We start from the raw sequence: 17448 nt of genomic DNA, 5'->3' as shown, positions 1-17448 counted from the left end.
CTAATCTTCATTATCATTTAATCAATAATTTTTGCGCATCTCCCCATTTGTGGTGTTACCATATTGTGAGCTATTGTGATTGAGTGGGTGAGACTGGGAGTGAGTGAGTGTGATTTTGTCTCAGTTTGCATTTTAGTTCTTTTATTGCCTATTCTATACTTTAACCACATTTGTTTTTAACTGATCTTTTTATAGACACTGATAACCTCAATGCTGAGTGCCCCTAACCCACAAACACACACTACATGTGCTCAAATAATATGGACATCAAATTTGTTCCCTTGTCTGTCAATATGGCATTAGGACTCCCAAAGAGCAATACCAAGTGATTCATAAATGCTTGTCACAGTCCCTGTGTTATATCATCAATCGGCACTAACACTAGGTGCTGGGAAGAGTGGTCAATAACCTACAGGATATCTTTATTTTTCTGCTGTGTCTGAGGAAAGTGTCCCAGGATGTAGAGAGCAATGATTTCAAAAAGCCTTGAAGCTTTTGGCGAAGTCTGTAACGGAACTCACAGCTGCGTATGCTGTGTCCACTGCGCACACAGCAAGACGCACCTACAAGGATCATTTCAAAAGTCTAACACACTGCACATGTGTGATTGTTACAGTGGCATGATAAAGTTGGAATTCGTGTCAATCATGGATATTTAAAACACTTTGAAAGAGGTGTTTGGGAATAATGTAGTGGATAACAACACAGTATCACATTGGTTACTCGTTTTCGGGAAGGTGGGTAAGCACTGAGGACAATCAAAGGAGCGGAAGGCCATCTACAGCAACAGACTACACCTCTCAGGTTATTGTTAATGACATTTCGAAAGAGAATCAATGAAAATCATATGTGGCCTGTCACTTCAGTTAACAGAATCATAATTGAAAAGTTACAGATGAGAAAAGGTGTCGCGAGGTGGGTCACCTGATCTGAATAAAAAGCGGAAAGCGTGTCAAAAGAATTGCAGCAGAATTGTTTCAACATTATTGAACAAAAGGAGAACAGTTTCTGAAAATGATTGTTGCAGTTGATGAAACAGGAATACAGGATTTTGAACCAGAACTGAAGTCCAAGTCATCACAGTGGAAAATGTTTTGATAAATTTCATTAATCTTCCAGTGAAGTGACCTGAGTAATCAGACAGCTCTACAATTAAGGTGCCCTGTCTCGAAAACAGAAATTGCCAAACTGTTGGGAAACTGTTATAAGCAAGAATGGAGATTATATTTAAGGCCTCTAAAAATATTTTGTAAGATAAATTGTTTTCTTCAGTTATATCGTAGTGTCCATAACTTTCAAAATATAAGGAATTTGAATGTTTGTGGCCCTTTTGCCTCTGTGGAAGGCTTGTATGCTATCAGGGCATTGGGCACTGATAAGATTTTGAATATTACTAAAAAATTCCCAAAAGGAATTTGGCAGTGCAATGTATTGTCTTCGGATATGGAATCTGAGTATGTGGCCTACTATATACAGTCAGCATCTTCTCTCTGTGCTTCCTCCAGCTATGCAATGAGTACTTCATCTGCTTGCATTACATGAATCATTCTCCTTAAGGCATTAGTGTTGTGAAGAAGTTTGCCTGATTTGCGATGTATGTCATAGTCGCATTCTCAGTTTCAGTGCTCAACATTTTAATCAGTTACTAAGATAGGTTGTCCATTCGTCCCGTTTTTCCCGGGACAGTCCCGTTTTTTACCAAAATGTCCCGCTGTCCCGAAAGTTTTTTTTGGGATGCTCAAATGTCCCGTTTTTTTATGATTCCGCTTGGCTAGAGTATTTTACGCTACTGGTTGTTTGACTTGCTATTAACTGCACAATTATTTGCACTAGGAAGTATGTGATGACTTTCAGCATACCTCAACCATGTACCGAACTGTCAAAAATCACAAGTAATTTTAAACGCACTAAAGGTTACAATTAACAATGAAGATTCTTCTCTTCTAAATCGATCCACTGAATCCGTCCTTTCGGTCCAGAGATACTCTACACCACTAATACTTGTTCTCTGGCTTTCGTCACCACACTGTTAATGTTTTGCACTGTGCAATCACTGTTTCATTATGCCAAAATGAAAGTGTAATTTTAACAGCAATATATAAAGCGAGTTTCATTTTACCACTGGTAGTGGAGAAACTGTAGAATGTACGTTGTGCAGATCAAAATTTGCTATTGGTCATGGTGGAAGGTCTGACATTGTGAATCACATTAAGACGAAGAAACATCGCATGAGTGATCAAACGAAAAGAGCTAATAAGTGTGTGAGTGACTACTATGTAAACTTAAAATCAGTAACAGAAATGGATAGGCAGTTGGCAGCACAAGAAGCTACGTTTGCATACCACAGTGCAATGCATAACCACAGCTTTAAGTCAATGGACTGTACTACAGCAGTTGTTAAAAACTTTTCAATCCTAAATTCACATGTGGACACACAAAATGCAATGCAATCATTTCAAATGTTATTGCACCGTATGCAGCTCAGCAGGTTTTACACGAAAAGTGCTCGATTCATTTCTGTAATGATTAATACATCGAATCATCTGGATCTGAAGTTGGTTCCTCTCCTTATCAGGTATTTTCACCCTGAAAATGGCATCACGGTGAAAGTGCTCGAATTGGTTAATTTAGCTGGAGAAACTTCAGATTTACTTCAGAATTATGTGCTGGAGGTTTTAAACAAATATGATCTTGAGGGTAAGGTGATTGCAGTTTCTGCAGACAGCACTAACACCAATTTTGGTGGTAAGCAGAGGTAAGGAAAAAATAATTTCTTCTATAAACTACAACAGAACACAGTGAATAATATAGTAGGTGTTGGCTCTCCAGCACATGTGGTGCACAATTCCTTACAAACTGGCTTAGATTGCCTACGCATCGACTGCCAATTAATTGTAAACAAAATCTACCAGCATTTCCATATATTTACGTTACGGTTTGAATCTCTGTAGTCATTCTGTAAGTTTACTGAAACTGAATACAAAACTGTACTTGGGCACAGCAAGACAAGGTGGCTATCACTGCTACCAGCATTGGAAATAATTGTAGATATATTTCCTGCTTTGAAATCATATTTCATTTCCCTTGATAGGTGTCCTGTTATCCTTAAACAATTCTTTGATAATCCTGTGCTTATTGTTCTTCTACATTTTCTTGTTAGTCAGCTAAAACCTTTCTCCACAACAATTAAATGTATTGAGAAACAAGAAATCACAATAGTGGAAGTTTATCAAGAAATAAACAAATTATTGGGCAAATTACAATATAGAAAATCTGAAAGATTTCTCACATCCTTTAACCATGAGACTCTAAGAAAGCTGGAAGAAGAGAGTGAAATTACTGTAGAACAATTTCATATTTATGCTGACATCTTCTATGACTCTTGCATTGAGTATATTAAAGAATGGTGTTTACCATTTCTCACACTTTTAAAGCATTTGACTGGGTTAATACTGAAAAGGAGCAGCTACAGTGGAAGGATATTCAGGACTGTTGTGTTCTTGTTAAAGTATTGTACCAAATTTTCCTGTTGATGAAGACGAACTGTTCGATGAATTTTAATGTGCACAGAACTTCATAAAAAGTGAAGGAGGAGACAAAGAAAGTGTTAGTGCAACATGGTGTAAAATATTTGCTTATTTCAAAAGTAAAAACATTAACATGAAAAACATGATTCATTTGGTGGAGTTTTGTGTAGCAATTCCTGGGTCAAATGCTGCTGTGCAACGTGTGTTTTTGTTAGCGAGCTCTTTGTGGTCAGATGAAAAAAACAGAATGAAAGTTGAAACAGTGAGGGCCTTGCTCATTGTCAAACACACTTTAATGGTGTATCATGTGCTGACTTTTATGATAAGATTTCAAACGAAAATGCACTTCTTGATAAAGTACATAAAAGTGAAAAGTACAGTGATAGTGTGGCATAATAATTGTAAAAAGTGATTTGGGATCATCTGAGTGCACGTTGTAAAGGTAAAATTGTATGTGTATTAAATTTAGTCAATACAATATTTATGTCCTGTTTTTTTCTTCATTGTCCCAGGTTTTTCTCTAATTTATTTTAAATGTCCCCTTTTTCAATGAAAATGAAATGGACGCCCTATACTAAGACTTTTCAGATTCATGAACCTTAAAAGGGCAGCATGGTTCGACACCATGGTGAACTTTCTGCCGTGTACAAATAGCTTTTAAAATAATTAAACAATGTAAAATCCAGGCTGGAATGTAACATTAAAATAATTAGCATCAACAGGGTGTCTACGACCCGGGACAACCGGGAGATCCTGGAATAACCCGGGATTTTTTCATTGGGGAGGAAACTGGGAATTTTTTTAGAATTCCAGGAATTTTTCGTTTAAGTTTTCAGTTATTTTTTGTAATTCTGACTGGTAAGAACCGATACTCTAACAAAGGATATTACTGTATCCCGCTACTGCAGAATAATACTGCAGCATTAAAACATGAACGGGAGAAGAAAAAAAACGAAAATAAAACTTAAATTGCAAAGGAAATGCGCCATATAAAATAAGTGCTCGTACAAGCGTCTGCCAACAGCAGAATGTGTCAAAGGCATTTTAGTACCTTCTCCCGCTTCTGGCTACAGAAATGTGGCTGTTGGCTGTCTTAAGTAGCAGTAGCGGCAACCAGCCACATGGTACCCGGAAAAATCTTACAGGCGCGCCCAAGGTGTCAGATCACGCGTGCGCAGCAGGCCCGTATCTAGTGGGGGGGTGAGGGAGGGCAAACCGGGGTATCTGAGCCGGGCGGCAATTTCGTGGGGAGGGGACAAATTCATATTCTTGAGGGAAAAATCCTTGTTTCACAAAGCACATAGCGTCCAGCGTACGTCCGTCTATCGATGATTCATATGATTTTGAAGCACACCCCTGCTGGTATTTGAACACATTCTAATTGATTTCTGAATGAATTAGTTGATTTTTGAATGCGTGCATATTGTACGTGATGTGTCTACCAACTGCAGACAAAACGGGACGTAGCTATACGAGCTGAGCGGAATAAAACCGAACCGGAGAATGCCAACTGCTGCTTGTTTTGTGGTTGATTCGGTTTGCGAATGTTCAGCGTTGTTATAATCACTAGCGAAATCCATAGATTCGGACTACCAGAATGAAAATAAACGACTAACAGGAATAACAGGTAAGAAAGATTACGTATTATCTTCTCGGTGTATCCATGAAAGTGAAATTTTGACAGAAAAGTTTTGGCCAGATCGTTGCACTAGACAGGGCCAGTTGCAGTCCATTCTGGAAGTAGCGCGGGAAACGCATTGTACGAAATCTTAATAACGCCTAACCGGCGAATAATCGCTGGATAATTAACCGGTGAGTGTGGCAGGGTTAGTAAAGTTAACCGGAGAATGAGTTTTGGCAGTGGTAGGAATAGTTACAGAATTAGTGATGACAAGACTGTTTGTTAGAACGAGGAAGGAGAAGAAACGGGGAAGAATATAACGAAATATAACGATTACAAATTTATACAAAAATTTCGTTCTGCTGCTTTTCGGTCTCGTGCATGAGAAACTGGAGCGCATGAATGAAATGTGAAACTACTTCCCAACGTAAAGCTTTTTGCTTGTAGTAGGCCAAATAGGTATTTCGTATTGGTACTAAGTGAATTTATTGTCGTATTATAAAAATTGTCATTATTGCCAAAACAGTGTCGCTTATTTGGTGTGTGTTACAATTGCTGCAATGTTAGAAAGGCATATTTTGTTTTATCCGGAACACAGTGACTGAATAGACGTTATCAGATCGAGAAACCACACCAGTCTTGGGTACTAATTGTATTAAATGCTTTTTCAGTATTAGACAACAATTGCATTTTTCATGTAGCAGAAAGTTTGACGAACTTTGATAAGGTAATAGTTTTTTCGCAGGAAGGAAAGAACGCCATGTAAAGTTGTACCAAGATTAGAGAGAAAAATCGCTAGAACCTAAGAATGGAAGAAATGTGTATTGTCTCTTGTCATTACTGGTTTTAGGTATCCTATATTTAATTTTATGTTACACAGAAGAGCAAGTTATTAGCTAATAAGCAATAAAATCCTATCCAGTATTAATTGCGAGGGGTTGTGCAGAATGTCAAACCGGACGACTGGGAGCAGGATAGGCACTACAGGACATTTCAATTTCCACTGTCCTGAAATAGCTTGATGGCATCCATTACAAAATATATACGTTTGAGTTCCATAGGGCGAAAAGAATGTTGTTTGAAGAGGCGTGGCACTGCACCGCACACTCAAGACCAAAGAACTTTTTTTACGTTCTGATGCGCAGAGCAGCCTGAGTTATAGGGGAGTCTCCACGTGACTCGTGTTTACATTTAGTGATTTTTCTGTTTGCTCTTCGTTTACTGCTCTCACGTCAAATGAAAACAAGACGGATTCCTGTGGCTGGGAGTTATTAAGTGAATTAAAATATATTCACGTAATTACGGAAGGCTAAAATATGTTACTAGTTTCAGATTTTATTTTATTTCCACCTTTCTGACAGTCAAGCATTAATCGCCTTGCAGAACAATAAAGTTATTTTTGTCGGTTAGCTAAAGAAATTTGGCTTTTATTAGGGTTTCCTGCTGAGGCATTGAAACGAACCGCTGGTTTTCAAGTGCACGTCTTCATCATCTAACACTTATTGCATTATGCCATAACAAAGAACCAAACATGACATAATACAGTACTGGTACTAGAAGAAAATTTACGTCCCGAAAACCAAACTGAAAAGCTTCATATCTGGTCGTGGCCTACGTCATTGGGAATCTGGACATACGGATGTGCACTGTAAGGCGAACTATGCATTTTAGTACGGTTCACGAAATTCCGACGCTCTTGGAGTATCCTCTCACGTCTTGTTTCTTTTATGACAAGAAGTAAGATCTTTTGATGTTTTCCACGTACGAACATTAGGGCTTCCTACGTCACTAATAGCTGCACGAGTGCGGTGACGCCTCTTATCTGGCGCTGTCTGGCAACTGCTGAAATGAATCTATTAACCCTGCTGTTCTGTTCGGGTCTATATGACCCGAAACGAATATGAACGTTATTTTACATTATGTAAATACCAATATATATTTATGAAACTTTGTGACTTTGTCTGAAAATGGATGAGCAGCATGTGTTTTAAAAGGTTTTAAAAAAGTTTAAGAAGTTTGGGCTTCAACTGTAATAGTTGCATATGTAATGTTCGGGTCATAATGACCCGACACAAATATGTTTAGTGTAACTCGTATTTATTTCTAAAATCTGGAAATGGCGAAAATTATTTTTGTTGTGTTGTGTGGGAATAGTGACTGCATCATTCCAACTTACTCTCAACAATCACCTAAAGCTCCATGCGTTCACAACAATGGGCTTGTTTGTTGCTTTCCCCAGGAAATAATAATTGGCAGTTCTCAATAATTGGAATGCTTTGTTTCTGCCCAGTTTGACTTGTGACACCATGGCGATGAGACCATTGAATGATCGTGAGTTGGAAGAAATAGTAAATGCCTCACCAGATGAAGGATCACTTTCTGAGTTTGAAGATCACATCAGCAATGCATCTGAAAGCGAGTGTTCCGATGACAGTTACGACAGTCCACAGCCCATACAAAATAGTGTAGAGACTTTTCTTTCTAAAAATGGGAATATAGAATGGCAGTTGCATCCACCAGCACAACATGGTCGCCTACCAGCTTCGAACATCATCAAGAGTACCCCAGGAGTTACCAGGTATGCAGTCAGCAGAATATCTGATGTAAAATGTTCATTTGAAGCAGTATTTCACACAGCGCTTCAAAATGAAATAATAGAGATGACAAATATTGAAGGGCAGCGAGTTTATGGTGAACAGTGGACAGATATTGATGGTTCTGTTTTCCATGCATACTTAGGACTCTTACTCCTAGCGGGTGTATATCGATCTCATGGGGAGTCTACAAAAAGTTTGTGGGATAAAGATACTGGGCGAAACATATTTCGAGCAACCATGTCTCATGAAACATTCTGTAAGATATCACGTGTCCTGCGATTTGACAAGAAATCTACTAGAGAGGAAAGACGACGTACTGACAAACTTGCCGCAATTCGTAGTATTTGGGAGAAGTGGGTAGAGGTCCTTCCTCAACTGTATAATCCAGGAGAAAATGTTACTGTTGACGAGCAGTTAGTAGCATTTAGAGGTCGCTGTCCATTCAAGCAGTATATCCCAAGTAAACCGGCAAAATATGGGATCAAAATATGGACCATGTGTGACAGCAAAACTTCATACGTACTGAAAGCCCAAATTTATACAGGAAAGGTGAGTGGAGCGGCACCAGAAAGAAATCAGGGAATGAGGGTGGTATCTGATCTCACTTCTGAGTTACGTGGTCAGAATATCACGTGTGACAACTTTTTTACGTCGTACAATTTGGGGCAGCTGCTTCTGAAAAGGAAATTGACTATGTTGGGAACTATACGGAAAAATAAGCCGGAGCTTCCACACAAAATGACCAACAAGGAGGTACACAGCTCTTCATTTTACTTCACAAATGACACTACTGTGGTTAATTATATTCCTAAGAGACACAAGAATGTTGTACTTATGAGCACTCTCCACCATGATGCGGAAATCAGTGACAGGGCTGATAAGAAGCCAAAAATGATTTTGGACTATAATTCAACCAAAGGTGCTGTAGACACGCTTGATCAGTTATTAGGTACATATACATGCAAACGAAAAAGTAATAGGTGGCCAATGATAGTTTTCTACAATATTCTTGATGTTTCTGCTTATAATGCATACGTTTTGTGGATTTCGGTTGACCCTAATTGGAATGCAAGCAAATTGACTAGAAGGAGAATATTCTTGGAGGAACTTGGAAAGTCACTGATAAAAGAACATATTGCATCAAGAACGCATTTCCCAAGAACAGAAGATTCTTTGAGAATGGTCACAAGCATCCAAAACCCGAATGATGTGGGTGGTGTGTCAGAATCGGTAACAACAAGAAAATCTACAAAACGTGCACGCTGTAAGTTCTGTCCATCAAGTAATGACAATAAAACAAACATGGTGTGTGGAAAATGTAGTAAACATATTTGCAAGAAACATGTAACCTACTTGTGTCCACAGTGCAAGCAGTAAGAAAAGAACTGTAGTATTTTATAAGATGATTGTATTGAAAATTCTGTTGTTTCAAATTTATGTGAATACTTGTGCCTAAACTACAATCAGTAAGAAGAGAGGATTCTAAAGTTGTAGTGCTTTCTATGTTGGAATGTAATAAAAAAACTGTAGTGTGTTCTGTACTGTAGTGTGCTCTAAGATGAATATCTGTAATGACAACTGTCTGTTGTTAGAAAATGTCAATACTTACGTCTAAACTGTCAACAATAAGAATAGAAGTATGGAAAAACTGTAGTGCTTTCTAAGTTGAATGCCTGTAATGGAAACTGTCTGTTGTTTCAAATTTATGTGCATATTTAAATGAAAAATATCCCTCAATAAAGTTGTATGCATTGTTATTATTATTATTATTACCATTATTATTATTATTATTATTATTATTATTATTACTAACAAGGTACTGGAATAGAACAACAATGTCGATAGCTAAAACTGTACCAAAATTTATGTTTCTAAAGCATTTTGATATGTCGGGTCATATTGACCCGAACAGTATATATGTCAAGTAAAAGTGAACAGAACAGCAGGGTTAAATAAGTCGCGGGAAAATATTGCGAACATTTATTCGAAAAGCGTTATTTTCAAAGTAAATTTCCTTTTACGGAAGATGAACTATGTGCGAGAATGTACTATGAATTTCCTATATCGTAGAGCGTTTGCTCTCTTTTAAAAATCAACTCTTTGATGACGAGCCATTCGGAAGAATTTCTAGCCCAGAAGATCAGAGATTTACGTCGGTATTAAAAATTTTACTGGTATATTTGTGTGATGTACCTTAAGGTGTAACATGCGCTAAACAAATCAACATTATACGCGAAAGCTTTGCTTTTCTTGTAGCAACACTATGTATATTAATTTAAACCATTAAATTTTCCTGTTGTTGGAATTCAAATTTATACTTTCGTGATACGAAAATATGCAGCGTACATGTTACTGCACATCAGAGATCTTTCCAAAACGTGTTTTTTCGCTCTGAGTTTCGTATTCTAAAGTGCCAGGAAATTCTACGCTGCTGTATAAAACCATATCCATTCAAATGATATGTTTTACAGTCCGAGGGAAAGTATACTGTCACTTAACACAGAAAAGGTGTATTTTCACCCGGGAGAAAATGAATTTTTAACCGGGAGATCCAGGAAAAATCCAGGAATTTTTTTTCCATGTCTGTGTATACACCCTGATCAAATACTAAAGCCAGTGTCTCCTTTCCCATAGCGTTGTTACTAACTTCATCCTTACCAAGTTGGTGAGAAGGATAATTCTCATATTGCTGTCACGAAATGCAGCCTACAGCAAAGTCAGAGCTGTCACATGACAATATGAACAGCTTTTCGAAGTCAGGGTATCCCATTAAGAGAGAACTTGTTAAAAAAATCCTTTAACTTCTTGCATAGCAGTTTTGCATTCTGTAGACCATTCAAAGGCTACTCCTTTCAGTAGCCGCACTAGAAGTTCAGTTTCCGTAGCACTGTCGTATACAAAAAAGAAAGCAATATTTCGCCACATGAAAAGTTCTGTAACTCTTTGACATTAGTAGGAGTAGGAAAATTGTCTACAGTTTCTTTCTGCCATGCGTCTGGTTTTACTCCAGCGAAGCTTATAATATGTCCCAAGCACTTAAACTTGTGACTCAAATGGTCGCTTTGTAATATTGACGACACATTCCTCATATGTTCACCGTTCTCCTCAGTGGTGCAGGAGAACACTATGTCATGTAGGTAAACCAAACATGTTACAGGTTTCAGTCCTTGCCGTAGCAAGAATGTAAATCTTGGAAACTGGCAAGTGCATTCCTTGGATTAAAGGGCATCCTTAAACTCATACAGTCCAGAAGATGCTACGAAACCAATCTTTGGTCTGTCTTGAGGGTCTATTGTAATTTGGTGGTTGCCTGATTTCATGCCTAAGGTAGTGAAGAATTGCAATTCCCAAATCTTTACAGGTTTCATCGATGCTATGCCCAGTTTGTCAGGGGTAGTGACCTTATCTACCATCCTCATATCCACACACAGGTAATAGGTTCTCTCACCATTGATTGATATCTTAGCTACAACCAATATTGGTGAGACCCAGGTGTTAGTGGATGCTTGTATAAATTGTGCATCAAGTTGTTGCTGGATATTTTCTTCTATGAGAGATAGTGGCAAAGAATTCTGTATGGTCTCTGCACTATAGGTCTATCATCTATGGTTGTAATTTCATGGTAAATGAGGCCATCAGCTGGAAAATATTGCCTTTGCTCGAACAACCAAGTGTATTCCTCCAAGACCAGGTAAAACAGATGCTGTTCAGACCCAGTTAAATGTGATGCCTTTCCTTGCAACCTCTGTTCAAAGTGTGGTGTGATTGTGTAAACTACTTTGACAGGCAAAGACTTCTGTTGTTGTTGTTGTTGTTGTTGTTTTTTTTTTTTTTTTTTTTCCCTATAGGGACCTGGGGGTGGGGTGGGCATGTATTTCATGACTGATTGGTTTCTGCCTACTGTCCTGTACTTTTCCATGGGGTATTGTAACATTTCTCACTCAAAAGTTATCCAAACATATGGGGATACACTCCCTTAAATTTTTCATCTCTACATTGCAAAGTTCTCACTTTGCGCGGAGTCTGTGCAAAACTTCATTCTAGGTGAGCGGGCCTACCGAGAATGAAGTTCCATTAAGAGCTCGGTTTATGGTTGTCACCGAGGGAAGCTTTCTGAAGTGCTGTTTATTTTGGAGGGGTGATTGCCTTTAACACCAAGATGTATGGTGGTATTTCAGGGTAATTGTGTCCTTCCCCAGAGTTCCTCATGCCTGTAAGGTGCTATTGCCACAAAAAATGACGAATTGCTCTGCCGAATTAGACAGTAAGGGACCTGTAGGTCAATCATGCCCTGGCACTGGCACAGAACATGTATTCCAAGATGGTTTCAAAATCCTGACCTTGCTCTTCGTAACCCCCATTTCGTTCCCATATTTTTTTCCATCAAGCACCAATTTAACAGAGCAATTTCCCAGGTACCGTAGACTGCTAGTGCAGCAGCGTGATGACTTCAGTCAGTGCTTATCTCCAGGAGGTGGAAGAACTAAGCTTATTTGTGCTCACATGTACACACAAATTTGTACTGGATTTCCTCACATAGTGCCAGTCACAGTGACACTTGGCAACTCTTTTACGCGATGGAAGTTGATGAGTTACGCTTTTAATGGGAAAGTGGGGTGGCTGCACTTGTCATCCTGTCATTTCCCTGATTAACTCTTCTGCTTCCATTGTTATTGGGAGGCCTGCTGTGTACGTGGGTTTGTCTATTTTGTGACTGCAGGCAGTACATTTGTAAGTGTATACTCTCTCTACAATTAGGTCGGTAAGGAGCCAAACATTTATTGGCCATATGGGCAACTCACATCGTCTGCAAGCGGTACCGCTAGGTAACACGCAGCGCAGATCATCTCATCTCATTTTTTCACGTAGGCACAAATAGAAATTGCCTTACTTCTCAGGCAACAGTTCGAAATGAACCACTTTATGAAGAGTGAAGAGTGCTTGGAGGACCAGTCTTATCCCTATTACCAATCAGTGGCTGATACTGCTAATAAAAACATTAACCATACACTTACACCTCCTGCAAAAGTACTTCGTTGCTGGTTACGTTGTGACCAAGAGAAAGTGTTTTGCATGATGTAGTTCTGATTCATTGGCTGAATCATTTATATCTTACCTGATTCTTTGTCTGAGGTAGTGTGTTTTTCATGTTAGTTGCTGATTTATTTCTTACTGGAATACTGCTCTGCCAAGGCCTTAACCACGGTGTTGAATCTCTCAGTATTTTTCAAAACCTCAACTGATTTGATGAAAATGCACACACCTCTGGACAACTTGAATTGTGCTACCTTCAGCAAAACCCTCTGGCCACGAACACATGCTACCTACATTATGGGCGTTCTTCAAAAATGTATTTACTTTCTCATTGGGTCTCTCTGAAATGGATGAAATGAGAGTAACTGCCAGTAAGCTGCTCATGGTAACAGATGGTGAGAAAGCTTAAACTCCCTTAGGATTGTCATGGGCGACTTACGCACCAAAATTCACCCTGGAGTAGCTGCCTGCAATCACAGCTCTACCACCCATCCCTCCAACTCACAGATTTGATCTTGTTAAATGACCGCTTTCAGGTGCACCTTCTTGCTGGGAACGCATCAAAGGTGTGGTAACACCAAAAAGTGGAATAACAGTTAACAATAGTAAAACCAATCCAAAAGTAAAAAAGTAGACCCTACAGTGGAATAATCTCAAAAGCCTGCTACACTGGCATGTTCGTTCACTGCAGGAAGCAAAAGGGAGGCGCTAGCAACACTCACATTAGCTGCAGAGCATGGAGTTGACAACGATAATGATGGTGCATACCAACAACATAGGTACCGTGACCCTGGGTTAGGCAGAAGCAGAACTGCAGCGATGAGACAGTGATGACCCGTTGATACCTGGACTCTCATGGTAATGGGAGGAGAAGACGACACTGACAACAAACAAAGCCCAACAGCAGATAGCAAGATGGCGTGCTGCAAAAGAATGGCATGGCTGGAGGCCTCTGCGGCCAGCACAAGTGGACTCACACACAGTGTGCGTACAGGTGCCAAGTGACAGACATCATCAGGATGTGTTAGGTAGTGCAGACAAATTCCACACTTGCCACTATGGCTAACACAACGCAGATGTGGCTACAGGCTGTGTAAAAGAAATTGTGGCTTCCTTCCATTGCTAACATTTTTGTGGCGGCAACCAGATACATAGGGCAACTATTTCCAGACCAAAAGGTGAGAACTATTGCGACATAATGATGCCTGTTGTTCAGTTAGGACCAAGGATGAGTAGGCAGGTATGCATACGGAACAGTTGCATTAAAACATAAGACAATAAAAATCTGGTAAAAAAAGGGTATTTATCCACCTTAAAGGGATACAGACAGTGCACCTAGGAAAGTCATTGTCCGTATGTAGTTGGCTGCTATGGCCAGAGTCCCAAGTGGACCTTAGAGAGAGGCATGTGTTAACAGATTGGAAGCCAGAAGCTAGGAGGCCGAGTTGTATCTGCCATGGCTGTCAGGCATTCGCATCCAAGACCCCACGTGATTCCTCCCTGCACTCATATTGGTCGAAGATTGTGATCAACACACACCTAAGGCATCCCTCTGTCAGCAGTCATCACTGTAAAACACCCTGTTTAGTCAAGCAGCACGTACTGGAACTGTGGGAAGGCTGTGGGTGGTGTTCACAGCAACCAATTCAGAGCATAGAAGTTAATATTTAAAAATAAACATTTTAAAATAACTTGTCCCTGTTTCCTCCAAACGGGTGGCTCCTGCAGATGATCTGCTAATACACAAGCATCTTGCATGGGAGTTCCCAGTCATTTCTTCTTCTTCTTACAAACAGTGATGTTGTCTAATTTTTAAAGTTTTAGCATGCGTATTTTTGTTTCAGTTCTTCTTTTGCTTCTATGATTCTCCCCCTAATAATTTTGTTCACTCTTCTATATTCACCTGGGTTTGATTTGCAGCTGCTTCTTGTGATCCATTAGCTATCTTTAGTTAGTCATCCATGACTTTCTTTTTCTTGTTTAGGTTGCAACACATTTACATTTACATGATTACTGTGCAGTTCACAGTTAAGTGCCTGATGGGGGAACTTTGAACTACCTTCAAGCTGTTTCTATTGTTCCACTCTTGAACAGTGTGCAGAAAAGTGAACACTTCAACCTTTCTGTGTGAGATCTTATTTCTTTTATTTTATTATGATGATCATTTCTTCTATGTAGGTGGGCACTACCAAAATCTCTTTGCATTCAGAGGTAAAGTTGGTGACTGAAATTTTGTGGAAAGACCCGGCTGCAACAAAAACACTTTCATTATAATGCTTGCTATCACAACTCTCATATCATATCCATGACACACTCTAGTCTATTTTGCGGTAATAAAAAGCGAACTGCCCTTCTTCCAACTTTTTTTATGTTCTTTGTGAGTCCTATGTGATGCTTATCCATTACCATGCAACAATACTCCAGCAGAGGATGGACAAGTATAATGTAAGCAGTCTATTTAGTAGACTTGCTGCATCTTCTAAGTGATCTGCCATAAAATACAGCCTTTGAGTCACTTTCCCCACAACATTATCTATGTGACTGCTCTCATTTAAGTTATTTGTAATGTAAATCTTAAGTATATAGTCGAATTGATAGTCTTTAGATTTGTGTGATTTATTATGAACCGAAATTTGGCAGATCCCTTATAGTACTTCTCAGTTATCATTATTTAGAGTCAATTACCACTTTTTCATCATACAGATGTCTTGTGTAAATCATTTTGCAATTGGTTTTGATCTTATGACGGCTTTATGAGATGGTAAATGACGGAATCATCAGCAAACACTCCAGTGGGCTGCTCGGATTATCTCCTAAATCGTTTGTGTTGATTAGAAACAGCAGAGCTCCTGTCACACTTTTTTGGGGAACCATAAATATCGCTCCCATTTTACTCGATGACTTTGTCAATGCCCAAGAACTTTGACCTTTCTGACAAAATATTATAAATCTAGTCGCACAACAGAGGTGACACTCCTTAGACACAATTTGATTAGAAGTAGCTTGTGAGGAACCACGTCAAAAGCCTTCTGGAAATCTAGAATTATGGAACCAAATTGAGATTCCCTTTCAGCGAATACAGGCCTGTTTGTATTTCACAAGAATATTTTCTGAATCCATGCTGATCATTTGCCAGGAGACCATTTTCTTAGAGAAAACTCATAATGTTCAAATACAGTAAATGACCCAAAATCGAAAATTCTTGTAATTGATTGGATTACTCCTTTTTCCTTTGCAACTTTCCAATTGTATATTATGGCTAAGTATGCAGCTATTGTATCAGCATACTCAGAAAGGAACATAATTGGTGTTCTATCTGGTTTGGAAGACTTCCAGTTTTTAAGTGATTTAAGCTGCTTTGCTGTACCATGGATATCTACTTCCAAGTTACGTTGGGAGCTGTTCTCAGTTTGAATTCTGGCCTCTCTTCTTCTTCTTCTTCTTTTTTTTTTGAAACCAATGACTCCATTATAGTGGCAAAGTCTTTGATAACATAACCATTGCTATGATGCTGTGAAGGTACTTATTGTGTCTTGCTGTTGGTGTACTTTACATATGACCAGAATCTCTTGAATTTTGTACTAGATTTCGAGACAGTTCCATTGTGTAAACTATTAAGTCACTCACATTGAAGTCCACACTAGGTTTCAAGCTTCAATAAAACATTGCCAATCTTGGAGATTTTGTGTTCTTTTAAATTTGTCATGCTTTTTTTTGTTGCTTCTGCAACAGTGTACTGACCTGTTTTGTGTCCCATGGGCACTCAGTACTATTGTGTATTAATTTATATCGTATCTCTCTGAATTAGTGTTGATACTATTTCTTTGAATTAAAACACTTCTGGTCTACATTTACATATTTAATTTGGAAGGAGTGAAACCTCTCTCTTAAGAGGGCATCAAATGAAGTGTTCCCTGCTCTTTTAAATAGATATATTTTGCATTTATTTTTGATGAGCTTGAATGTTACAGTATTGTCTTGTTACAGTGGCCATGTGGTCACCAATCTCTGCATCCATCATTGTGCTCCCTATTTGTTCAGGAATTTTTGTTGGGAAGAGGTTGATGGTTTCTTTCACGTGAATTGGTAACTGTTTCTTCTACCTTTATAAAATCCAGATAGTACTCTGAGGTGTAAGATAGTGTAATTTTAACATTGCATTGTCGTAGAGGACCAGCAATTATATTTTATTATTTATGTAGTTTCTGGTTGCAGTTTCATATATATTCCTTAACAGTTAAATAGTTTTGTATTAATCTGTCCCTTGTCAAACAATTCCCTTCATTTTTATCATATGATTGTACAATAATTCCAGTGTTGTATGTAAAAGTTTTCTTCTGTTGTTACAGAACAAATTCCAACTGTCTGTCCTTGGAACAGTTGACTTTCGTACACTATGTCAAATTAAAAACGACTGCTATCTACATATAACAAAGCTTATTTGATGTAAAGTGATCAATGGGGAATAAATGAACACATGATAGTAAATGTTTGCAATTGCATTTCCAGATTGTGATAGATGACAGGGGCTACATTATATCTGCTGACACAGAGGCTGGAATTATATTCCAGTATGAGGAAGAGCAACTTCAAGGGACAGACATTTCCAGCCTTATACCATCTCTCAAAGTGCCTTGCCCCGAAGAGGTCATGCCAAAGGTAAACTTTT

At 38.7% G+C, this 17448-nt stretch overlaps 1 protein-coding gene across 2 annotated transcripts in view; it reads left to right on the top strand.

The window, feature by feature from the left end:
• Positions 1 to 17448, top strand: part of LOC126174517 (PAS domain-containing serine/threonine-protein kinase) — a 284535-nt gene that overhangs the window by 130201 nt on the left and 136886 nt on the right. For both annotated transcript variants that reach the window (XM_049921043.1, XM_049921042.1), the window contains exon 8: positions 17289 to 17438. In XM_049921043.1, the coding sequence (XP_049777000.1) occupies positions 17289 to 17438 (150 nt within the window). The remainder of the gene's footprint in view (positions 1 to 17288; positions 17439 to 17448) is intronic.

The sequence above is a fragment of the Schistocerca cancellata genome, chromosome 1 (assembly GCF_023864275.1).
Source record: "Schistocerca cancellata isolate TAMUIC-IGC-003103 chromosome 1, iqSchCanc2.1, whole genome shotgun sequence".
In the NCBI taxonomy this organism is placed as follows: domain Eukaryota; kingdom Metazoa; phylum Arthropoda; class Insecta; order Orthoptera; family Acrididae; genus Schistocerca; species Schistocerca cancellata.
The sequence above is the reverse complement of the archived record's forward strand: the minus strand, read 5'-3'. Positions and strand labels throughout refer to the sequence as shown.